We start from the raw sequence: 26,588 nt of genomic DNA, 5'->3' as shown, positions 1-26,588 counted from the left end.
TCTTATTAGCAGTCGTGATGAAAGCTCCCAAAAGCGATCTTTCAATGGAAGAACTCCCGCCAGAACTTCAAGACTCATTGTATGTGTCGAATGCATGCAGCCTGAAGCAATTCGCAAACAACGATTTTGAATTTGCTCTAATTTGATAATATGAGAGTTTGCAGCGGAACGAAAGCAAACGCATCCATATTCCATCACTGAAAGTATCGTTGTCTGATACAATTTTATTAAATCTTCCGGATGAGCACCCCACCAAGATCCTGTTATTGTTCGAAGAAAATTTACTCTTTGTTGGCATTTTGTTATCAGAAAGCTTATGTGTCCTCCCCACGTGCATTTGGAATCGAACCACACCCCGAGGTATTTAAAAGTTAAAACCTGTTGGATCATTCTTCCCATCATATGGAGCTGAAGCTGCGCGGGATCATGCTTTCTTGAAAAGACGACTAACTCTGTTTTCTCCGCAGAGAATTCGATACCCAGATTAACAGCCCAAACGGACAAGTTATCTAAGGTATCTTGCAATGGTTTTTGGAGATCAATAGCTTTGGGTCCAGTAACTGAAACCACGCCATCATCTGCCAATTGTCTTAGTGCGCAGGGGGTTACTAGACAGCTGTCGATGTCATTCACGTAAAAATTATAGAGGAGCGAACTGAGACATGAGACCCATGTAGCTAATTCTGATTGTTGACAAATCGGTTTGTGAAAAAAAAGAGTAATAGAGTAAAAGAGTACAAGAGTAAAAGAGTAAAAGAGTAAAAGAGTAAAAGAGTAAAAGAGTAAAAGAGTAAAAGAGTAAAAGAGTAAAAGAGTAAAAGAGTAAAAGAGTAAAAGAGTAAAAGAGTAAAAGAGTAAAAGAGTAAAAGAGTAAAAGAGTAAAAGAGTAAAAGAGTAAAAGAGTAAAAGAGTAAAAGAGTAAAAGAGTAAAAGAGTAAAAGAGTAAAAGAGTAAAAGAGTAAAAGAGTAAAAGAGTAAAAGAGTAAAAGAGTAAAAGAGTAAAAGAGTAAAAGAGTAAAAGAGTAAAAGAGTAAAAGAGTAAAAGAGTAAAAGAGTAAAAGAGTAAAAGAGTAAAAGAGTAAAAGAGTAAAAGAGTAAAAGAGTAAAAGAGTAAAAGAGTAAAAGAGTAAAAGAGTAAAAGAGTAAAAGAGTAAAAGAGTAAAAGAGTAAAAGAGTAAAAGAGTAAAAGAGTAAAAGAGTAAAAGAGTAAAAGAGTAAAAGAGTAAAAGAGTAAAAGAGTAAAAGAGTAAAAGAGTAAAAGAGTAAAAGAGTAAAAGAGTAAAAGAGTAAAAGAGTAAAAGAGTAAAAGAGTAAAAGAGTAAAAGAGTAAAAGAGTAAAAGAGTAAAAGAGTAAAAGAGTAAAAGAGTAAAAGAGTAAAAGAGTAAAAGAGTAAAAGAGTAAAAGAGTAAAAGAGTAAAAGAGTAAAAGAGTAAAAGAGTAAAAGAGTAAAAGAGTAAAAGAGTAAAAGAGTAAAAGAGTAAAAGAGTAAAAGAGTAAAAGAGTAAAAGAGTAAAAGAGTAAAAGAGTAAAAGAGTAAAAGAGTAAAAGAGTAAAAGAGTAAAAGAGTAAAAGAGTAAAAGAGTAAAAGAGTAAAAGAGTAAAAGAGTAAAAGAGTAAAAGAGTAAAAGAGTAAAAGAGTAAAAGAGTAAAAGAGTAAAAGAGTAAAAGAGTAAAAGAGTAAAAGAGTAAAAGAGTAAAAGAGTAAAAGAGTAAAAGAGTAAAAGAGTAAAAGAGTAAAAGAGTAAAAGAGTAAAAGAGTAAAAGAGTAAAAGAGTAAAAGAGTAAAAGAGTAAAAGAGTAAAAGAGTAAAAGAGTAAAAGAGTAAAAGAGTAAAAGAGTAAAAGAGTAAAAGAGTAAAAGAGTAAAAGAGTAAAAGAGTAAAAGAGTAAAAGAGTAAAAGAGTAAAAGAGTAAAAGAGTAAAAGAGTAAAAGAGTAAAAGAGTAAAAGAGTAAAAGAGTAAAAGAGTAAAAGAGTAAAAGAGTAAAAGAGTAAAAGAGTAAAAGAGTAAAAGAGTAAAAGAGTAAAAGAGTAAAAGAGTAAAAGAGTAAAAGAGTAAAAGAGTAAAAGAGTAAAAGAGTAAAAGAGTAAAAGAGTAAAAGAGTAAAAGAGTAAAAGAGTAAAAGAGTAAAAGAGTAAAAGAGTAAAAGAGTAAAAGAGTAAAAGAGTAAAAGAGTAAAAGAGTAAAAGAGTAAAAGAGTAAAAGAGTAAAAGAGTAAAAGAGTAAAAGAGTAAAAGAGTAAAAGAGTAAAAGAGTAAAAGAGTAAAAGAGTAAAAGAGTAAAAGAGTAAAAGAGTAAAAGAGTAAAAGAGTAAAAGAGTAAAAGAGTAAAAGAGTAAAAGAGTAAAAGAGTAAAAGAGTAAAAGAGTAAAAGAGTAAAAGAGTAAAAGAGTAAAAGAGTAAAAGAGTAAAAGAGTAAAAGAGTAAAAGAGTAAAAGAGTAAAAGAGTAAAAGAGTAAAAGAGTAAAAGAGTAAAAGAGTAAAAGAGTAAAAGAGTAAAAGAGTAAAAGAGTAAAAGAGTAAAAGAGTAAAAGAGTAAAAGAGTAAAAGAGTAAAAGAGTAAAAGAGTAAAAGAGTAAAAGAGTAAAAGAGTAAAAGAGTAAAAGAGTAAAAGAGTAAAAGAGTAAAAGAGTAAAAGAGTAAAAGAGTAAAAGAGTAAAAGAGTAAAAGAGTAAAAGAGTAAAAGAGTAAAAGAGTAAAAGAGTAAAAGAGTAAAAGAGTAAAAGAGTAAAAGAGTAAAAGAGTAAAAGAGTAAAAGAGTAAAAGAGTAAAAGAGTAAAAGAGTAAAAGAGTAAAAGAGTAAAAGAGTAAAAGAGTAAAAGAGTAAAAGAGTAAAAGAGTAAAAGAGTAAAAGAGTAAAAGAGTAAAAGAGTAAAAGAGTAAAAGAGTAAAAGAGTAAAAGAGTAAAAGAGTAAAAGAGTAAAAGAGTAAAAGAGTAAAAGAGTAAAAGAGTAAAAGAGTAAAAGAGTAAAAGAGTAAACGAGTAAAAGAGTAAAAAAGTAAAAGAGTAAAAGAGTAATAGGGTAAAAGAGTAAAAGAGTAAAAGAGTAATAAGTATAGGACGAATTTCAGTCCAAATTGTAATCAGAATTCGCAGCACCTTTTGAGATTTTAAATCAACTTTCTGGACATGTAGGCTTATCACAAAAAAATCACTGCATATTTCGTTTGTTTCTTTTATTAATTTATCAAGACTGTCGTTTATAAAAGGGTCGTTTTTTCACTATTGTTTTCAAATTGTTATTGTCGAAAAATGACGAAATCTACAAAAACGATTTGTGCTATTGATTTTCACAAAATTATTTAAATTTTGGAAAAAATACAGAACATAATTCCAAATCGAATATTACACTGGAAAAAATCGATCATACAAATTTTGAACTTTCGATTAAAAAACAACATTTTTGATTTTAATTCAATTTTGTCTCAGGATTCGATAGAAATATATATTTTCTTTATCAACAGTCCTTACTATGTTAGAGGGGCACTTTTAAGGGAAACCCAATTTTCAACAAAAACTTTTTCTTGTCCAAACTGAATTTATTTTCCAGTGTGGTTTTATCGAAACCTGATTTGAAAATTTTGAGTCGATTTACAGAAAAACCATTTTATATTTGAATGAGTTTAAGTAAGTAAAGTTTGTTACTTATCAAAAAGGTAGGTAATCTTAAGGATTAGTATTACTGTTACTTATACTAATACTAATACTAATACTATTACTATTACTATTACTATTACTATTACTATTACTATTACTATTACTATTACTATTACTATTACTATTACTATTACTATTACTATTACTATTACTATTACTATTACTATTACTATTACTATTACTATTACTATTACTATTACTATTACTATTACTATTACTATTACTATTACTATTACTATTACTATTACTATTACTATTACTATTACTATTACTATTACTATTACTATTACTATTACTATTACTATTACTATTACTATTACTATTACTATTACTATTACTATTACTATTACTATTACTATTACTATTACTATTACTATTACTATTACTATTACTATTACTATTACTATTACTATTACTATTACTATTACTATTACTATTACTATTACTATTACTATTACTATTACTATTACTATTACTATTACTATTACTATTACTATTACTATTACTATTACTATTACTATTACTATTACTATTACTATTACTATTAGTATTACTATTACTATTACTATTACTATTACTATTACTATTACTATTACTATTACTATTACTATTACTATTACTATTACTATTACTATTACTATTACTATTACTATTACTATTACTATTACTATTACTATTACTATTACTATTACTATTACTATTACTATTACTATTACTATTACTATTACTATTACTATTACTATTACTATTACTATTATTATTACTATTACTATTACTATTATTATTACTATTACTATTACTATTACTATTACTATTACTAGTAATTACAGAGTTGCCACGTCTGCATATTTGTCAGCAAATCTTCAGATTTAAAAAAAAAGCTGCAGACATGTTTTTGTTGCGAACTTTTTTTCAGACTCCTGAAATCAAGATATTTACACACATTCGTAAAGATTTACAGACTCGTTTGTAAATTTTCGAAAATTTTCGCTGTATTAACATTCTGCGAGAAAAGTGCTAATCAACCGATTCTCCACTATGAGAATTTCTCTCTAACATAAAAAGGGGTTTACAAGAAATTTGACCGTGACCGGAATAAAATCGGTACCGTTTCCCAACCAGGCACGCTTCATTCGATCCCACGGTGAAAAGTTGCTTCAATTGCGAAAAATCGCAATCATTACGCTTCTCCGCTCACTTCAGATGTTATTTTTTTTAACATGGCTTGCATTGGGTAATCTGATTTTTTTTGTAAACGTCTCCTAATCATGTTGAGACAGACATTACAACTCTCTGTCAAAATTCAATCTTGGTTTCGAGCAGGCACAAAGTAGGGTTGTTCCTAAACATCGGCTCTATCACATTAGCGTATTTTATAAACGTCATTCTGGCCACTTCCTACTTATAGGAAAGTCATCAACATGTTTTGTCTGTTCGTACCTTTTCATCCGCTTTTTTTTTTAATAATTGCAACAGCCGCACAAATAATTGGGGTTCCAAAGTCAATTGTTTTCTAAAATCCAGTGTCATCTCGATTTTTTAAAAATATTGACTTCCTGGGACTCTAGGACATATTTAGACTTCATCCACGCGGTCTAACATCGCAAGTAAGCACCCACAAACCAAACTTTTGATCTGTTTTCTTTCCGATCGTTCGCCTGATAAAGACCTTCAAAATATGTTGTGTCTGTTTGGTTGTTTTAATTAATGAAAATTGTTGCTATTGTCTCAAAAGAGTAGGATTATGATTATAAATGGTCAGAAAATACCATTCTGATGCGAAATATCATAATTGCATGACTAGTTCTACGATCTCACCAACACTAACAGTTCTTCCAAGTCGAAGCTACAACTGGCTTGCGAGGCCAATGCGAAATAACCTTTTGTTCTAAGAAGTAAAAAAATCAGAATTTAATTTCACTTCTCAACATTCATTTGACATTAAAATTCTTGATTATGTGCAACCTTAAAGTAACTTTACCATGATTTTGGCACTTGTTAGGGTGCAATTTACAGTCTTCGGAAAACAGTTTTTGTTTCAAATCGAAGAAGCAGTTGCTTGATGAATTTTCGTAAGAAAACATTGTAAACTCAAAACAATTAACTTAAAGGAATCGATATTTCGTAATGAATTCCCATTCAACGACAGAGGTGCAAAATGTTTTAGTATTTTTCAGCAATGACCGTTTTTTCCGATGTGGTAAGTCGAACCTTGAGATACATTTTATTTCATTTTTTTTTTTCGTTCAGAGATAATCCACTGAGGGTCTTCTTATAGATTCTAATAAACAACAATGACCTTCCCATTTACTTATCAGGTATTCAGTAGATAATTATACTAATGAACAAACAAAACACAATCGTTTCCATTGTTACCGCAACAAAATAACCATGCTTTTCTCGTCGGATGGTTGGATTATGGTGCTCATGGCCAACTATTTAAAATGATGGTACAAATTAGCGTTTGAAATGTTGCGCTTAGTCTTAGTGACGGTTGACTTTCGATAATAATTCAGCCTTGACTTTTGAAGTAAGTTTGTCCGCTGTTAAATGAAGGCAAAACTTTGTATACAAAGAAAAAAATCAGAAGCGGAACTCACTAATTAAATTTATATTTGAAAAAAAAACGGGACTTGGCTCGGCGCGATTGACTAAGCTTTTCCAGTTAACATTTTACCATTTTGGCTGCAACTTTCACTAATTTACACTTATAATTGTTTCATGATTAAATATCATTCCGGTTTATTTTCGGAAAATCTTGAAGAGAAGCTAGAGATGAAAGCGAAAACATTTTCTCATGTCACCCACAGAGGAGTTGAACTTTCGACGTTTGTTCGGTGGTTTGTGATGAAATACTAAAAAGAGCTTTCGGTTCAATATGAACTACTAATGAGCTGATGAGTCGAAGATGTCAATAATTTGTTCACAAATTACAATTGTTGTTAAATGAGCTCATCTTGACAATCTCAAAAAATGTATCAAAGAATTGATCACAAAATAATTCCATCGTATGGAAGTTTAAGTCCAAGAGCATTGATTAGCGTACCTTCGGTGGACTTAGAAAGCTTACCATTACGTCATCAAATACCTCAACGGCTAGTTAGGTAGCCCAGGTAGTATCATAAATCCACATACCAGTGAAACATACGACGAGAAAAACTCCGTTGGATGTGAGGCATCCGAATAACCCGGAAAGAAAGTTGTTACAGTTCCAAACGGACGGCTAGCTAACCTAATGACGAATTCCCGTGCGTTATTCATGAATAGCAGCCATCCTCTTGTTAGTAATTAAATTGTTCGCTTGCAATAGTTCATATGTAATGCCAGAGAGAGAGAGAGAGAGAGAGAGAGAAGAAGAAAGAGAGAGACGCACCGCTACCCCAACGCGCGCCAACGAATTAATTGGGCAAATTTTCACTTTCAAAAAATATGCACGGGGAAGAAATTCTCCACTCGCGCAGTGTTAAATTCGACAACTGTCTAAATTTTTTGTTTTTTTTTCTTCATCTAAGAGCTCCATGAAAATGTTATTGTTTTGATTCGGTTTTATCTTCATAACCGTCGTCGTCGTCGTCGCGTGGTTTGCTGCGATGCCGTTTTCTCCGCATTAGCATCGACCGGGTTTTTTTTTGTCGTCTTTTTTTATTTTTTGCTTTTTATCTCATTTCTTCGATTGCGCCTCGCCGTTTTAACGCTACCGAACCGGGGATGAAACCGGAACCGTTTCGTTCGCACCCGTCAACGTCAGTTCCAAGCTCGAAATACCGTTGGGGCGATGAGGTTATGCAACCCCGAAAATTACCATGCAAACCGAACAGGGATGATAGCTTTCCTAAGATAGGCCCGATCGGGTTGATTAGTTAGCTCGATTTCGGTTGCCAGAGATTACGTGAGTGCGTGCTGTAAAAAAATACGTAATTTTTAAAAATGTTTCTGGGACGCTCTTTTTCCACTTCGTCTCTTCAGTGTTGCCAGATTGCCTGTTGATACATGTTTGCCGATATGTGTATTTGGTAATATCACGTACAAGCAATTGTACGATTTCGAAAATACCTCTCGCCTAAAGTAAAACTATTCTTTTACCTAAAAGTAAAACCTTTTATTGTTTTACGTAGGATAAATGTTTAGTGTGTTTACTGAAAGTTGTAAATTCAATGAAACTCAGTATTTGAGGTGCTTTCACAGAATGCTATTTACCTGATATTTACAAAAAGCATCAGTACTAGACAAGAACAATTTTTTGTCCCTTGGCATCTTAGAGCTGAAATTTAAGGAAAACCTTTTTCCTATAAATACTAATTATCTAACATAACTATACTGAAGACTTTTTTTACGCGGAGAATACGTATCGCACAACTAACTTCTGAAATCCGCGTAAAAAAACGTGTAACTTCGAAAGTCCGAGTAAAAAAAAATAGCGTAACTTCGGAAATCCGAGTAAAATAACTTCGAGAAACCACGTAACTAAGGAAATCCTCGTAAAAACATCCAGAAATCCGAGTGTAGCAAAACCGCGTAATCTCGAAACTCCGCGTAGCTTCGAAAAAACTTAGGAAATCCTCGTTAAAAACGCGTAACTCAAAAACTTCGTAACTTCGAAAATCCTCTTAAAAATTCTTTATTTCAAAAATCCTCATACAAAACATGTAACTCTGGGAATCCGAGTAAAAAAGCGTAACTTCCGAAGACCCCGTAACGTAGTAAACCATCGTATAAAAACGAAGAACTCCGGAAATCCGTGTAAAAAAAACGAGGAACGGAAATCCGAGTAAAAAAACGAGAAACTTCGGAAATCCGAGTTCAACAAAAGCGTAACTTTAGAAATCCGCGTAAAAATAACTTCGGAAAACCGCGTAAAAAGAATAAGAAATCTTTGCAAAAAATTAACGTAACTTTTCACAGTAAACTGCGTAAAAATGCGTAACTTCAAAAAAACTGTGTAAAAAACTGCGTTACTTCGGAAAGTCTCGTAAAAAAGAGTAAAATCGAAAATCCTCGTTAAAACACGTAACCTTTAAAATACGTGTAGAAGAGCGTAACTTCGGAAACCGCGTAAAAACAAACCGCGTAACTTAGAAATTTTCGTGAAAAAAAAACGAGTGATTTCGAAAATCCCCCTGAAAAACGAATAACTTCGGAAAATCGCGTGCAAATAAATTAGGTAACTTTGGAAATCTGCGTGAAAAAACGCGTAATTTTTGAAAACCACTTCAAAATAAACCGCGTAACTTCGGAAATCCGCATAAGAAGGTGTTCGCGTATAAAAACAGTGACTTCGGAAATCCGGGTAAAAATATACCTTGTAACTTCGTAACTTAAGGGGAGGAGGAACTCCTCAGAATTTTGAAAAATTTATGGTTTTAGAAACCAAGTACAAGAGCATACTTCGAGCCAAAAAATTTAGCTATTGGAGACATTTTGTCGAAGGTTTGTCAAGAGAAACCTCAATTAGCACTCTTTGGAATACGGCCAGACGAATGAGGAATCGTAACGTAGGAAATGAGAGTGAGGAATACTCGAATCGATGAATATTTGATATTGCGATGAAAGTTTGTCCAGATTCTGTTCCTAACCAAAAAAAAATTTATTAAACCAAAGAGTTTTCAACCCATATGTTATTCTTTACTGTTCTTACTTTTTTTACTGCCAAAAATTTAAGCTAGTTATGGCAATGTCTTGTCAAACAACCGAAGGATATAAATCCTTAATTTGACTTATTTTACTCCTTATTTTTTACGTTTTTCTCATTTTACCCCATTTTTTTTTTGTCTACTTAACATATTTAACCCTAGCTTTGACCTAATTGTGGTTGTTCGTCGTGGTGAAAATCTTTACTCCAACACGCTGTAAGCATACTCTCTCGTTTCGGCATTCGCGCTTCGTGTACAGTCTTAGCAATCAAGACAGGCTGTACACGAAGCGCGAATGCCGAAACGCGAGAGTACAGTGAATTAGAGTACAAGGAAAATCTGACTGAGTTCGAACAGATCAGATAAATTAAGTGATAAAATTACTAGATTTTTATTTCTTTTGTCTATTCTAGTACGTAACTAAAATTTATATCCAAATGCTACAATTATCGTACATTCACTAACCTAGTCTCTGCTTAATGCTAACACAAAAAATTACCGAACAACGGCCTGTAAAAGTTGTTCTTCTCTCTCGCGTCACTGATCCGAATAGTTCAACATAAAAGCACTTTCGCCACGACTAAAGAGCGATTGACTTCGCCCGTCCCCGTACACTCAAAATTGTTTTCAATTATGTTTCACAGTTTTTAACCTTATCACGTCACTCGCTCTGTTCCGGAAAAAAGCACTCAACTACGTCAGCTCACAATCACCGTCACCGGCGAAACCGACGCCTTCCTCCATTGCCGATGACGACGACGCCGATGATGACGACGGGCTAACTTTACAGTAGTGACCACCATCGGCATCACTGGGCAGGCTACTTCCCCGCCTACTTTTCCAATAGCTAATCCATTCGTCACCCGTTTCGCCGTGAGATGGCGACGTGGAGGAAGTTTGCAAAATCTCATTAACGCCCTCGTTGGTCTTTGTTTCGGTATCGATTTTCACAGCGGGTGCCGCCATCGCTTCCGGAAGGCGGCTATCCTCGACTGTTGACCTACTGCCCGATGGGTTAGATCCTGTGAACAACGAACGAGAGAAAAACGACACTGAATCGAGTCGAACCTCAAGCTCAATGCGAACAAACCTTGCTCCGGCGTCATCCGTCCCAGTCCGTTCCGTGAGGTGAACATTCGCCCGAAACTGACAATCAGTTCGTCCAGCAGTCGGTTGGTGGTCACCGAACCGGATGATTGTTTGGCCTCCTTGCTGTCCGGTTGCTGCATCACTTCGCTCGTCGCTTTGTCAATCTTGGGTGGACTCACCGTTGCTGCCGCGGCCGCTGCCTCCTGAATCTTGACGGGATCCATTAGCAAATACTGATTCTTTTTCACCTCTTCATCGAGGAAAGTTTTAAACTCCTGCCGGAAGTAGTCATTGATGAGCCGCCAGATGCCGGAACTGTAGCCGATGATGACGGCCACGAAGAAAAAGCTTCTCAAGGCGAGCAGCAACATTTTGGGGAACTTTCTTTGAATGAAAAACCAAAAAAAAATCTTACAACTCTTCCTCGTCGTCACCGAGGACCAACGATTTTAGCACCAGCAAGGACTGCTGCACCTGAGGCCAGGCCATGGTAAAAAACACCATCACGGTGTTGGCGATCACAAACAGTTTCATCATGCCGACCGCTGTCATGCCGTGAATGTCATGAAGGAAAGGAAACAAAAACAGACAAAAAAAAACACAAAAATCACGCGAATAGTAGATACAAGCTTGTTCGACCAGACCAGACCAAACCGACCTACCTTCGGGCGATCGTAAATATTGACCAAAGCCGGAATTGGGTTCCTCGTCTAAATCGACCGCATGGCCCCGCTGCTGTTGCTTCTGCTGCGACGGCTGGTGGGTTTTACCGACGGGATTTCTGCCGGCAGCCGTCGCACTCAGCGGATGGTTGTTGTGTTTGGTTTTTGATCCTTTGCCTCCACCCGATCCTTTGTTGTGGGGTGGCTTTTTATTGCCACCGGAAGGCATAGTCAAGCATTCGACCTGTTGGCTATTGCGTTGCGTTCGTACTCTCGGACAGTGCGAGAGGGGGGTGAGCAAGTGTTGTAATCCTGTTCCGGTCCTGTGAGAAAGAAATAGAAATAGATACGAAAAAAACGGGGTAAAAACGATTGATGTTTTGGTGGAGTAGGATTGTTTGCTGGGACCAGTGCAATGATTACTTAATTACTTAGAACGATTTATCTTTCGCTTCGAAATAAGCGTTGTTTCTGCGATGAATTCCTTGTTTGAGTACAATCTCCTTCTTTTAGTAGAGGGCCATATCCGGCGAATATGGTGAAAGCGGCAGGTATTCCAAGCTCAATAGGCCTAAGACATTTCGTCATGGTAGCGAACGAATTGTGATACGGTTGATTGTCTTAAATAAAAGACCACTTTTTTCTGCTTCATTTAGAGTTGTTTATTGTTCTTCAAACGCATAAATTGGTTAAAGTTAGCGTCGCTAGAAAAACATCCAAAAATACTGTGATCCTTACCGGCCCTCATTTGCCTTTTTGGGCGCCCTTTTTCCGGAGTGTAGTGATGGATCCCGATTTCGTACATTGTCACATACGGTTGCAAAAAAGCCGGTTTATTTCGGTGAAACAACTTGAAACAGTGCGGGGAGACAAATGCTCGTGCAAAATAGTGTATGATATTTATTATCTTCAAGATGTCAGCTATCACACGCAGTTTTTATCTATGGCTTTCAAAAATTCGATTGATTTTTTCCACGGTTTCTGGTGTAATTACCATATTTGACTGTCTTTTGGAAAGGGCCATGCTTTTTTGACTTTTTTTTTCAAATAGTTCTATTGAAAAAACGAAAAATTCTACAAAAAAACTACAAGGATCAGCCCCAAGGGGCTGTTCGAGCCATTGATGTGGAACAAGGCAACCAAAATTTCTAATGATCGACATTTTTAATCAATCGTCACACTTTTGAATCCGCAATTGCACAAGAGTCTGCTTAGATTGATCTTTATTAGGAACCAACACCGAACACGTGAACCCAGAATATTGACTCTATTTGTCTTGATTTGTATTTGTTATAGCTTCTCTTCGCCAAGCTTGTGTTCAAGTTTTGTATGCAAGCAATTATTTTTATAGCGTCAAATTTCCCTACCATTCTGCGATTTCGGTTGAAGCGACAAACTTTTTCTCATTATCAATCGAGTTCATCTGATATAAATTAGAAATTAATCTTAAGCACTCAAAATTTACCCTGGGGTAGTTGTCAATTTCTCAGGTGAAATGACATAACATGGAATTTCATCCGAGCTTGCATGACACAAGATCAGAGCATACCAATTAAAGCTTCAAACCGTTTTATGGCACTTTTTGTCTTGCTGTCTAGCAACAACCCACCTCTAGCATGTTACGCGTAGGACTGAAACGTTAGCTATAATTTCGCTTCTATTTATAGATTCGCGTGCTTCCAACAGCTTCGCTTTTCCATCGATTGACTAATCAGAGCGATGCTTTTCCTTTGATTTATAGCTTACTCCTTTAAAATCGTCGTCTAGGACAGGGAAATCCGGTATGCCGGAGATTTTTAGCAGACAAAATAGGACACTGCTAATCAAAATTTCAATCATATGTAATTGAAAATACGTGGCTTGATACATTCAAATCGAAACTTAGGAATATTTCCAATCAAATGATGAAATAATATCAATAATTGATACAAAATAGACTGAGCTGTAAGCGTTTGAAACCTGACCACATTTCTACGTGTGTTTTTCCTTGAATTTATGATTTGCACCCCTATATAGAAAATAAAGATGTGTAAAAACGCAGAAAATTTCTCGAAAAATGGCTTTGGAAAAGCTGCCATTTGCAAAATGCATGTAACATGTATTAATCGATTGAGCGTTTGAAATTCTTTAAAAATTGATTATTATCAAGTTTAGGAAATGAGAGACAGTTGAAACAGTTTGAGAAACAGCTCGAAAATACTGCACTAAAAACAATAAAAACCCTGATGTTTTTAATGGCGATGATTCTCACTAACCTCTAATCGTGTGTAATAATATGGAACTTGTTGAATGAGTTCAGAGTTAGGCATACTTTTCAACTAATTTGATTTGATTCTGTTGCACTCCGGAGCTTTATTGTTACACGACAAGTAGGCATTTTTTGTCGTGAGTACGCCTATTCAATATTTACTATCTGATAAGTTCTTGATCCTGTATATCTCTTGTAACTACCCGAGTAGCAATTCGCAACTAGTTCTGATACGACTAATCCAAACTATATTGCAACAAGAGCATGAACATATTTTTTATGTTATACTGGTTAAAACAAGGTGACAGCAATAGTTCTTCCCAACATGACTAGTTACGAAATAGTTATTTAGGTTTTCAATCGCCACATCTTTTCGTCATATTCAATTAATTATAATTTATAAGCTAAATCTTTGATCACAACTATGCTTCTAGATACTAGTTGAAAATAAGTTTATTTGACTTCCATCGTAGCAACCCGTAACTAGTTCTGATACCACTTAGCCCAACTATTTTGTAACAAGAGCGCGAACATGTTTTTTACGTTACACTGGTTAAAACAAGGTGACCGCAATGTTTCTTTATAACATAAACATTGAACTAATTATCATTTGTAAGTTATCGCTACTTATTTCTAACATATCTTTAATCACAGCTATGCTATGCAGCTAAAGACTGTCCCAGAAAGTATGGACGCACTTTGATTTCGCTGTAAATAATTCACAAGTGTTAGATATTCAAATTTTGTTCGATATACTGATAATATTAGACTACAACAACAGAATATTATTCTCAACATTTGCTAATTAGCCATTGTAGACTAGCTGGCGCACCTTCTTGTGAACGTTCCTCATCAAATTCCGTACAGACTTCTTGGCGACAAGTTTTGACACTTTTTTCCAATCTTTTTCGAACTGTTGAATGGTTTCGGCTGCCGAGACATGTTTCCTAAGATGTGCCTTCGTTATTGCCCAAAATTCCATCCCAAAATTGGTCGAAGTCGTGGGCAATTTGGTGGATTCATGTCTTTTGGGACGAAAGTGACATTTTTGGTAGTATACCATTCTACCGTTGATTTCGAGTAGTGGCAAGAAGCAAGATCTGGCCAGAAAACAACAGGATCCTTGTGGCTTAGAATCATTGGTAGAAGTCATTTTTGTAAGCATTCCTTGATGTACATTTCGCTGTTCATTGAAGCAGTGGTGATGAAGGGTTTCGAAATATTACCGCATCTACAAATTGCTTGCCAGACCATAGCTTTCTTACCAAATTTTTCGACTTCACACGATGTCTCGGACTGGTTTAACACTTGCCCTTCTCGCACCGTATAATATTGTGGCCCTGGCAAAGATTTGTAATCGAGTTTCACGTAGGTTTCGTCGTCCATGATTATGCAGTTCAAATTTCCAGCAAGATTTCGAATGAAAATACTGAAAAAGTTACTTATCGAGCCTGAAACACTGAAAAATTCGATCTTGAAAATTTGAGGTCAAATGATACAAAAACACCATTTTTTATTTGAAGGCAATTGTCCCTACATAGATAATTTTGATCCCTGTCAACCCTTCATATATGTAGCAAGATGGGCATTTTAAGGGTTAAATTTTTTTTCTTATAAACACTTTTTCTGATCCAGACTGATAATTTTTGCTAATATCGGGGACAAAATGTTGTCAAAATCAGAAAAGGTTATTTTTCGATTTTGATGTTTTAAAGACAATTTTTTTCAGTGTAGGACTCAATAAGGATTTTTGCTTATAGAAAAGCTATAAAATCACTGGAAACCGACTTTTGAAACGAATCCCGATGCGGAGGGCCCGAATGCCATGTACCATTCTACTCTGCTCAACGAACTGAGAAAGTGTGTGTGTATGTGTGTGTAAGTGTAAGTGTGAGTGTGTGTTTGTGACAAATATTTTTACTCACTTTTTCCGGAGATGGCTGCACCATCTTAGATTATACTGAAAGGTCTTAAGATGCGCTAAGAATATTGCAATTGGTTCTTAAAATCGGTTCTTAAAAAAAATTGGTTCCTAAAATTGAACTGTTAGGCGGAGATGGCGGTTCAATTTTAACTGCTTTAAGCACTGATGATGAGCCGGAGGCGAAACGCGAAGAAATCGAAACGAAATGTGTATTTGTGTACAAACCGAAAACCCCTACAATAATGTGATTAAAAATGTTTAGCCCTTTACAAAAGACAATCTTGATCAATTTTGGATTGGCATTTTTTTGGCACAACAAATGGAGTTGGCACGAAATTCGTCATATTTCTCAAGAAGAGTTTTCATAGCATAATTATTTTTTAAAGTTTCGGGACGGGTTTGAACCCCTAAAACCCCCCTTGGTCAAGCTTCTCAGAGATGGCTGTACGAATTTTAACAAACTTCCCAAATCAAATGAGAAGTCTTGTAGTTCCATACAAAGTTTCTGAATTTTATTCGAATCTGACTACCGGTTCCGGTATTAAAGGGTGATTAGTGAAAAAAGAAACAAATTCAAATTCAAACTACTTAGTCACTTTCCTCAGACTGATTTTTACAAACTAAGGTTCAAATGACCGGTATCATACGAAACTCCTCCCGGATCCGAGCTCCGGTTTCGAAATTACAGAGTGAAGAGTATTAAACTATTTTATACCGTCACTCAAAGTGATGAAGCAACAAATGGTAAGAAAATTTCCAAACATATCTCAAAATTATTCAATTCGATAGTCAATTTCAGTAGAGGACCAAACAAAGCGAGTCGGACTGTTCAAAGTACAGGGTGTCTTACGAAAAATGTTGGATTTAAAAAATCTACAATAACAAAATTCGTTTGATAGAATTTATTTGAAAGGTTGATTCATGAAATTTATTCAAAATAAAATGTTTCATTTCAGCCAACGAACAATCTTTGAAAATCGAATAATCAGCCGAAACGGTGATGTGAATTGGCCTCCGAGAAGCTGCAATTTGACGCCGCTGGATTATTTTCTCTGGGGATTGGGTGAACCGGATTGGATACTGCCCAGCCAGTCGGTGGGGGTCATTCGAACGAAATTATTTTTCGTGAAAATTTCAAATAAATGTATACTCATTGAAATCTATCAAACCGTTTATTTTTATTATTGCATTTTTGAATTCGAAATTATTTGTGGGACACCCTGTATTTGATCTAGACTACTTTCTGCTTAACACTGTTAGAACTTCTACACTGAGGTCTTTTTTATGCGGATTGCCGAAGTTATGTGAAATTTTAAAGTTATCTGGTTCTTTTGTTTTGTTTCTTTCTGATACTTAGAAAAATTCGTTTGTTTTTTACAAAAAAACTGTTTTTTAGATTAGACAAAATCTCGATGGTTCATGCATTTCTAAGACATTTGGCATTGAAAATAAATTTTCAATTTTGGAAATATCAAAATTTTTCCGAGTCCCATAGTCGATTTATTTTTCAAAAAAATTTTTTTTTGAATTTTAGACTTTAGATTTTTTTAGACTAGGACGTTTTATGCATTTGCAAGACATTTGGCATCAAAAAAATAATTACTGTTTGTATCCCGCAGTCCGTTTTGCCTTTCTTTAAAGAAAGCTAATAGAAGTGCTGCAAAGCCCGACTTTCAAATGTATCCTCGGAGACCCATAGTGTGTTATATACCATTCGAATCAGCTCGACGAGATCGAAAAATGTCCTTTGAACGAATTTTTTTTACCGCTCAATTTTCTCAAATATGGCTGAACCAATTTCAACAATCTTAGACTCGTTTGAAAGCTACTATTTGGGCCATTGACCAAGTTCGAAGAACAAATTGGCCAAAGTAAGGCGGTTCCGGAGACATAATGGCATAAATGACGCAATCGACTTACAGCATTTTTCTCATTGATTCACACTTCTCGAAGATAGTGAACGAAATTCGACAGACTTAGGCCTATTTAAAAGCTGCAATGTGTTTTGTTTGATCTAGTTTAGAGAATTATGTCAAACATTTCCGGTTCGGGGAGATATAATCTTATATATGACTTAACCGACACAAAGTAGTGTTTTTCAGTGCTCCAAAACTTCTTGGACGCGCATTCGAATTCGAAAGCCTTAGACACGTTTAGAAGTTGCTATTAGGTTATTTGATAGGCTCACAACAAGGCCGTTCTACACATAACTGTCCCATATTTCCCTATATAAATAATAAATGTAATTATGACACTATTTAAATGTGGCTAGAGAAAGGTATTGTAACAATACTGAATCCAACTATAGACATGAAAATATGATGTTATAACAGCATTTCCAGCTCGCATAAGCTTGCATCAATTAAACCAGTGAAATCCAATCTCAATTGTCTATAATTTCCGATTCTTATTTTTTAACCCACAAGCAAATTAACGGTTCCAAACTTTTAACCCATTTCGGTTAAGAGAAGAAGAAAAAATCCTCACTTTAAATAGTTTCAACCGATTATCTGCCTCCCCCCCCAGAGAGTAGCAACAAACGCGGCATGAGGAAGCCGTTAATTAAAAGCCGAACAACCGACGGAGAGGAGGCCACTGATAATGGGCGCCGCTTTAAAATCACGTGGAAAATTATGTTAAAGATCGATGCAGGTTGGTCTCGCCTACACTCAATCGACAACCACCACCACCCACCATCGACCGTGAAATCAAAAGGACATTCCCCTAATTAGGTACCTGAATCAGAACAATCAAATTTCAACCCCCGTGCAGCTTCCGCGTTGTCCGCAGTCCCCCCTTTTTTTTAATTGACGTTGTTAGAGCAGTCCAAAGTGTCGGAAGAGATAATTACCGTCGTAATTGCGTTATTATGGAGCGCAGTGTGGAGCAGCCGGATCGATAGGAACTTTCGGTTGAATGGTTTGCTGTTTACGGATACGAAATCAATGTGATGGAAAATTGGACCGTGATGATTGTTGCTTCCTATCTCAGAGGAGGGGGAGGGAGGGAGGTGGGTGGGTTGGCGATGATAATACAGGAAAAATCAAACTACAAATTTCGGTACCTGGTTCGAGACCAACACTTCAACTGGATGACAAATGGTTCCTAGTTTGACACTTTTCGCATCCTGAAACCTTTCAAATTCTTCGAACCAAGCAGGCGGTTTTTCTCCCTTTGCATCGAGTGAATTGTGATCGGATTTTTCCTCCACAAACCGTTTGATGCGAGACTTTCACGCTTCGATTCCGCCGCTCGTTCGCTTCGGGAAAACGGTGAGCCGTTGACCAAACGGCCTCGGAGTTGGTCTAGAAACCTTGTTTTGGTTGGCGAGTTCCACCAAACAGCTTCAAACGGGATTCCATTTCGGTTCCGACACAGTTTCCCAATTGTGTTGACAAATTACGTACATTTATCTGAAACCGAGCGATTTCTACTTCTGGCATGGAAACATTCCTGAGCACCGGGGAAAACTTTTTCCGAAGCCCTGTTCTTCACTCACTTCTCGGCGGAACGATCATGTCCCGCAATACGGAACCGAACGGAAATAGACAAGTTTTGTTTTTGTTCTTTGTTTTGATTGTGACGCAACGTGACGGACTCAATCTCAATCTCAATCAGCTACGGTGGACAGAATACAATAACAAAACAAAATCATAGCTAAATTGAAGTCACTTTATTAGTTTTATACGAACTGGTCTGTGGCAAATAGATCTATTTCTGACGAAAAACAAACCATCCGAAACAAAGCGATGGTAAGAATATAGTTTCATTAAATATAATGATTGGATGCACTGATAGAAAATGTTTCCTGTCAGTAACTAATTTTTCATCGTCTTCAGATTATTTTTGATTTAGTATCTGTTGATTAAGTATCTGTTGATTATTTTAGTACAGCGTACGATTTAATGAAATTAAAAGTATGGCAATAACTATTCGACATGTTGCACCGTCAATATGTTATTGATGTTGATCGAAGAGCTGTGGGAGAGGTCTTCGGAGGACAACGAAGAAAATTGAATCGGCCAATATATTGGAACACTAGTGATGCGTGGTAATAAATGGGGATTTTTTACGGCCTGCATGTCCAGTTGAAAGCCTGTAACCGGCAAATACACACAACCTTGCTATTTAAAAATGATTGACATTCCCTACATGATTTTCTGTACGATCATGAAGGAATTTTTTTCTCGACCCCTCATCAGTTATCAGCTAGGAAAAGTGATTTTCTTTTAAAGAAAAAAGATTTCACGTCTCATTTTCAGTTGATAGGGAAATCAAAATTTTATCTAATTAACGAAATTCGAACAAAAGGTAACCGCACTCTCTCAGAACTTTCTGGATATTTCCGGGAAACAGATCTACGCTGTCTTTTGAAAAGGGACAAAATTAACTTTTCTCGTAGAATGGTACACTGATTTTCACAAACTTAAATTCAAATGAAAGGTCCTCTGGTGACATACAATATTCCTGAATTTTAACCGGATCCGACCACCGGTCCCAGAGTTATCGGATAAAATGCGAAAAAAAATTAAAAAATGTCCATCAACATTTCTCGAAGATGACGGAACCGATTCTCTCACACTCCGGGTCAAATTAAAGGTTTTATTGTCCCATAAAAAACTCCATAGCTTCATCCGGATCCGATTACAGGATAGTTATGTTATGATCTGATACGAAATTCCAATTTTTTTCCACTGTAGGATTTAATTAATCATATTTCGTGCCAAATCGTACTCGGAGTTGGCAGCAGCCTCCTCAGATTTGAATGAAACTTTCCGGACACGTAGATTTTGTCATAAAGAACCACTTTGAATACTTTGTTTTTTTTTCTTCAAAATATATCTTGACTGTGTTTTGTAAAGGGCCAAACATATTGGAAGTACAAATTGGTTCGGTCCATTTTTAAAAAATTGTTTTTCACTGTGTTAATTATTAGCAGTTTTGTGGTAATTAAACAGCATTTGCGGAAAGTTTTAGTTTTATGTTTTAATTGGAAGAAAAGTGCAATTGAAGCGCATCAAATGCTTCTGGATGTTTATGGTGATAATGATCCAACTGATAAATCATGTAGGAAATGGTTTCGACGATTCAACAATGAAGATTTCAGTGTTGAAGACAGACCTCGCTCTGGACAACCAAAAAAAAAACAAATCTAAGACAAACGGTTAGAGGCATTGCTCGATGAAGATCCGAGTCAAACGCAAAAAGAGCTTGCAGAAACAAAATTTGTGGAAAAAATATTTAGAAACGCTCAAATGGGACATTTTGCCGCACCCGCCGAATTCTTCTGACACTGCTCCTTTTGATTACTGGTTGCTCCCACGAATGCAGCGCGATCTAGTAGGTCATCAGTTTAGTTCTTTCGCAGAAATCGAGGTGGAATTCGAAAATTGACTGAAAGATGGGAAAAGTACGATATATCTTTTAATATTTTTTAGAAATGACTGCATTTTTGACCCCAAAAAAAGTTGACTAAATTAATTTTAACTCCCAATGTTTTGTTTTCCGAATGGTTCTAGACGAAATTGAGAAATCCTACAAAAATCCAAGAATCTTCCAAAAATTCGGTGGTAACTATTCTGCCCACCAATCCTTCCTTTAATTGTAAAATGGGAACTTTTAAGGTAAAAAAAATCTTCTAACTAAAACTTTTTCTCGTCCAGTACTAACACTTTTGGCAAATATGGGTCAACCAGCGTTAGAGTGTTCTCTGAAATCTTCTCACAAATTGAGTTCCCTTAGGATATCGGATGATTATGACTTTTAGTTTAGTTTAGTTTTCGATAAAAAAAAATACTACAAAATAATTTCAGGTTTTGTAAAAATATAGTTTTTTTTCTTGAAATCCATCCTACTATGGTCCGAAACAGGAAATTAGCGTGACATTAATATTTTCACTATTAAATATTAGTTTTTTGTAGTTTGTGTCTTCACAAAAGTTGTTTGTAATCAAATGGCGCTCCTTTTAATGAAAAATGTTACTAGGGTGGTTCTCATTTAGATTGAAATCTGACGTCTAACTTTCTTAATTGAACTGAAAAATGATTTTGTTGTACAATAAAGTTGTAGGAAATTTTATTTTGAGCAACTTTGCTGAAAAGAGCACCTCTCTAGCTTTTCATTTGATCGAGTTACATCAATTTTCCCGAATAAAAGTAGGGTGGCTCCTGAAAATTCACTTTTTTTGTTCTAACTTTTTTGTGAAACATTCTACGGAAAAGTTGTCTTCATAAGAGTTGTTGTACTAATCATTGCGCACAATTTTTGTTCAACCAAGCTTTTTCATATGAGCTACCAGTAAATAGTTATAATTATTTTTTCATCAAAAACTAGTCAAGCTTCAAATATAAATTAGATGCCATCATTAGATGCCAGATCTATAAAAATGTATCCTATGCGGTTCCTGAAAGATTATAATATAAGTAAAAACTTAAGAGAAAATTGGGTTATTTTTTTAACTTATTTAAATTAGTTTTAAAAATACCTTAAAAAAACTCAAAAACATTGCATAACTCTTAAACGCCTTAACGTATCAACATACTTCCTTCAGCAGAATAATAGAATCAAATTAGTTCTACAAGTGTTCCATACATTGTCCTTCCGAGAAATGAGACAGACAAAAACTACAGCCGAAAATAGATTTGTTGTAAGTCAAAGCACTTCCTGAAACCCAAAAAATGAAAAGCTTGCTTGAACAAAATTGTGCGCAATGATTAGTACAACAACTCTTTTGAAGACAACTTTTCCGTAGAACGTTTCACAAAAAAGTTAAAACAAAAAAAAGTGAATTTTCAGGAGCCACCCTACTTTTATTCGGGAAAATTGATGTAACTCGATCAAATGAAAAGCTAGAGAGGTACTTTTTTCAGCAAAGTTGCTCAAAATGTAATTTCCAACAACTTTATTGTACCACAAAATCATTTTTGAGTTCAATTCATAAAGTTAGATTTCAGATTTCAATCTAAATGAGAACCACCCTAGTAACATTTTTCATCAAAAGGAGCGCCATTTGATTACAAACAACTTTTGTGAAGACACAAACTACAAAAAAACTAATATTTAATAGTGAAAATATTTTTGTCACGCTAATTTCCCGTTTCGGACCACTGTGCAATGTATAAACGGTTAGTAGGAAGCATAACTACCTATCTTGGGACAAAATTTATTCAAAATAAAAATTAGGTTTTTTGTAAATCGACTTGAAAACTTTTTTTTTTTTGAGTGTAAGATTCGGTTTGGCGTTTTTTCTATATTTTTATTCCGAAGGGTCATCCCGGTTCTGAAGATCTAACCTTATAAGTGTCGTAAAAGGCAATTTGCAGGTGTGCTTATCAATTCTTATTTTCTTGAAGATGTCTGAACCGAATCGAAACTCTCGACTCGTTGGAAGCTACTATTGGGTTAATTTCTTAAGTTAAGTTGGGTCCCGATTCCCGGTTCCGGAGATACCATACTATAAGTGACATAACGGCCGACAAACCGCACTTTCTCTAGCCGCAAAATTTTCTTAGTAATGACAGAACCGATTTGATCGAACTTGGTCACAGACTATGTTCAAATGGGTTCAAATCGGTATTGGATATATGATCGTATAAGTGACGTAACCGACGAAACGTACCACTTTAGACCGTGGACCATCTAGCAAATTATTTTAACTGTTAGTTAAAATTTGATAGTCGAGCAGTTATTTTTTATCGAGTAGTTAAATTCAACTAGAACTGCGGCTCATTTTAAATTTATATGAATGGAAAGTTACAATGTATTGAAACTTTTTGTTGAAGTATTTTCTATGACAGAAAGTTTATGAAGAGACTGCACAGAAGACATGTTTATTTAAGGCCTGAAATCAGAAATTATTGTAGGCAGTGGCGTCGCGTGACAAAATTTACGGGTTGTGCACTGAGCATGTGGTATGATATTGGTTGCAAGTGAATACTAAAGATTGACGAATGAATATTCGCTTGTGTTTTCATTACAATGAAATAACAATATACTGTTGGATAGAATTTTTTATTAAATTTATTTTATCATCAATACAATAGAAGAATTTAGTGCTTAGCACGTTGAACATCTGTCAATAAAACCGATTTGACGTTGCAACTAAGACAGCAATTTGTTTTCAACTGCCATAAGCATAAGCCACAGAAGCCTCTCTAGAAGGTGCGTATCCAAGTTCGGTATCATCGGTACCATCCGACCTGATTTCATCGAATAATAAATAGATCCCTCCAAAAAAATTGAATCCGGATTTGGTTGCAGGTAATTCCTTCAATTTGACTGGTTGCGCAGTGCACGAGGTGCACATAAGGACGAGACGCCACTGATTGTAAGATTTTTTTCCAGTGGCGGAAAATGACTATCGTGAAATGTATACGACATGTAATTCTATAATAATATGAAATGTTGAATCGAAAATCTATAGAAAAATCTTGATCGCCACAAAAAATCAAAAAATCTTTGATTGAAAATTTTTGAACCTGCTAGTAGCTAGCCAGTGATGCAAAATAAATGCAAATAATGTCAATCGAAGATGACACCGCGAAATTCCCTATTTTGGAATCCCAACCGCTTGTCATCGCAAGGAATTCACTATCTGGCCCTTAACAGTTCATTCGGCATGGCCTGCTTATAAAAACCACTGCCAGCCTGCTGTTGTTCATTCACAAATTTCAAATTGCTTCGTTGTAAAACAAAGCCTACTGTTGCGGCCTGCTTGCCTCGCCAAAGATGGGAGGTAGGAAGAATAATTTTCCAGGGAAATAAAAAAACTCCTCTCGATGCTGTCGAGAGAACTGGAATGGGTCTGATAAAACAGGCCAATGACCATTTCTGCCATTAGTAAGACGGAAACATAAGCGCACACACACATACACACACCACATTCGCACTCACAGGCGAGCCTTCGGGGACCGTCGTGTTGAGTGGTCTGCAAAGTTCCACAGCTTATTAAAAACTTTTGTTTCCATATGTTCACTATCGCCATCGCACTCAGCTCCGGAGGGCCCGAAGTTATCATCAGCTTGTCATATTTTCGCACCCCGATTTGTGGGCACTGCACTGACAGAACCACGCGCTAGGTCACCGGGAAGGAAACCACTATCTTTCGGGCTGTACCAGCAGAGAAGTTCATATTGTAATTATTCAAAACGACGTCCGGCACAAATTGCACTTTAGACAAGATGAACCGGCCAATTTTAGAAAACAGCTTTAAACGTCTCTCGGCAGCCGACTGCCGAAGCCATCAGGCCGTTCTTACCTCAATCTATTGCAGAAGATTTTTCCGGACTGTACAAACTCAAACCACTGACGACGTCCAACCGCAGAGCTTCCTGCGAGCACACTGACAACGTGCCCCATCCATGCAGGATTTAATTGTTCGGTTGTGTAATGTGGGCTCTGCATGTGTTTAGTGTACTGGTCCTGGTCCTGGAAGAAGCCATTCAAACACTCATTTGCTGACCGTTAGGGAGAAAGCAGCGACAAGTCAGGACAGTGTTTGACCCTTCTTTCTGTCTTCTAATCCGCTTACGTAATACGATTACATACGTTAGCTAGGTTACGGTGCCCTTCCACCGGTGTCTGCTCACTGCTGTCCTACATTCAATCATTCGTTGCCGGTTCCCGTTGCGATCCCACGAGGGTTGGCTTGGAGTGATTTTTTTCCCCCAAACACTGATAGTACGATTAGCTTTGTTCGGATGTTTGCTGATTTGTGTTCTATCGATGGGATAATCGACTACTGGATTGGGTTTTTTTGTTTGTATTCAATAAATTATCACTGAAAGATGGCTTCAATTTGAGCGTTAATTGTCACTGCGGAATTTGGCCCAATAAAATGATTGGTAATCAGATAAAAAATTATTTTAAAAGTTGTTTTAACATGTTTTTTCTTGAAAAAAAAAAACGGGTGGGTAATGTCACAGACCTAACTGGAGGACGTAAATACGAATAAAACTGACAAGCTTCTTTCACACTGAGCTCATTTTCAGACCACATGTTCTGAGTCTAGTGTTTAAACTGAATTTTGAACTTAAATTCTTAACCTTAACTTAAAATCTAATTCCCGAATCCATGTTGCAAAGGTTGAAATTTAATGCAAAAATTAAATTCTGGGTCAGAAGTCAGTTGCAAAATTCCGGTTCAATGTTCTAACATTCAAAAATCTGCTGACGCACTGATGAGTCGAAGACGAAACGTAAACTTAAGAAAATGGTTATGTGCACCTAGCATAAACTTGGGGGTAAAAGCAAGCTTTTTCCCCTTCAAATTACCACAATCTGTACGGCCAGTAAGCCGAAACTTGTTTCGTTCGAGACGTCAGGTTGGACGTTACACTTCATGTGTACAAAAAAAAAGTGTCTTGCAAATAGCATTAACTTTACGTCTGCTCAGCGGATTATGTTGATCCGGGGGTTTGCGTCAGCATAATCTGCTGACGCACTGATGAGTCGAAGACGAAACGTAAACTTAAAAAAAAAAATAAAAAAAAAAAAATTCAAAAAGCAGTTTTCAGATCAAAAACTGAAATCCTGAATTTTGTTAATGAATTCTGAAGTTGAAATCAGACTTCTCGATTCGAGTTGTTTCGAACAAAAATACAATTTGTTTTCAGTTCCAGAGTCATAGTTTTAAATTCTGTACCTGTACTATGGAACTAACTTCGGAAACAGAAGTCTGAAAAAACATTCTAAACCTGACATCAAGGTCGGAATTCAGGTAGACCAAAATCCAGTAAATTTAAAAAATTCAGTCCCAGGACCCAATTCAAAACTCAGTTCCCGAATCCAGTTTCAGTATACAGAAGCTGAACTCGATTACTGATAATGCAGCTCAGAGCATCTTACAGCCGGAATATGATGCAATAAAGTTTAGTCAAACATCTCCTGCTCGCGTTTAATAATGTGGATTATGTTCCGGAGGTAACAGTGTTGTTAAAGTTTTCCGTGCTCAAGAAACTTATTGATGGCGGTGGAGGCTCCAACATTCGCGTTTCGTACTTCCGTAAGAAGTACGTAAGTCTTGGGAAACTGATAATCAGAGTTCACTGGAATAACGAAATAAATCCGTGTGGCGTGTTTCAAACAAAACATTTCCCTGTTGTCAGATATAATAATATAAACGACTTTTTTTGGTTAACTACCCGACGTTTCGGTTGCTCTTAATTATCTCTTTTGAGGCTACTTTCAGATATAACAGTTATTAATCGACTTCTTTTGTTCACTGTACGATGTTTCAACCATTTTCGACAGCATTTTTCAAGGAAAACTGTATTATAACAGTTATAACAGTTATTAAGCGACTTATTTGCTTTATTTATTTTCTAAATTGTCCGACGTATCGGCCGTTTTCATTGGTCTTTCTCATGGAAAAACAATCGC

At 35.8% G+C, this 26,588-nt stretch overlaps 3 protein-coding genes across 5 annotated transcripts in view; 1 reads left to right on the top strand and 2 right to left on the bottom strand.

Moving 5' to 3' along the window:
• The window catches only part of LOC131426486 (uncharacterized), a 570,323-nt gene that overhangs the window by 32,614 nt on the left and 511,121 nt on the right, over positions 1 to 26,588 (top strand). The gene's annotated exons all lie outside the window — the stretch shown is intronic.
• Positions 9,655 to 10,747, bottom strand: LOC131426492 (uncharacterized). Its single transcript, XM_058589267.1, has 2 exons — positions 10,378 to 10,747; positions 9,655 to 10,309 (listed from the first exon to the last, which is right to left on the bottom strand). The coding sequence occupies exons 1-2, from the start codon at positions 10,745 to 10,747 to the stop codon at positions 9,981 to 9,983; spliced, it is 699 nt and encodes a 232-aa protein (XP_058445250.1). The 3' UTR covers positions 9,655 to 9,980.
• On the bottom strand, positions 10,788 to 24,624 carry LOC131426493 (uncharacterized). The gene is made up of 3 exons (XM_058589269.1): positions 24,467 to 24,624; positions 11,039 to 11,361; positions 10,788 to 10,921 (listed from the first exon to the last, which is right to left on the bottom strand). The coding sequence occupies exons 1-3, from the start codon at positions 24,610 to 24,612 to the stop codon at positions 10,788 to 10,790; spliced, it is 603 nt and encodes a 200-aa protein (XP_058445252.1). The 5' UTR covers positions 24,613 to 24,624.

Source organism: Malaya genurostris, chromosome 1 (assembly GCF_030247185.1).
Source record: "Malaya genurostris strain Urasoe2022 chromosome 1, Malgen_1.1, whole genome shotgun sequence".
In the NCBI taxonomy this organism is placed as follows: domain Eukaryota; kingdom Metazoa; phylum Arthropoda; class Insecta; order Diptera; family Culicidae; genus Malaya; species Malaya genurostris.
The sequence above is the reverse complement of the archived record's forward strand: the minus strand, read 5'-3'. Positions and strand labels throughout refer to the sequence as shown.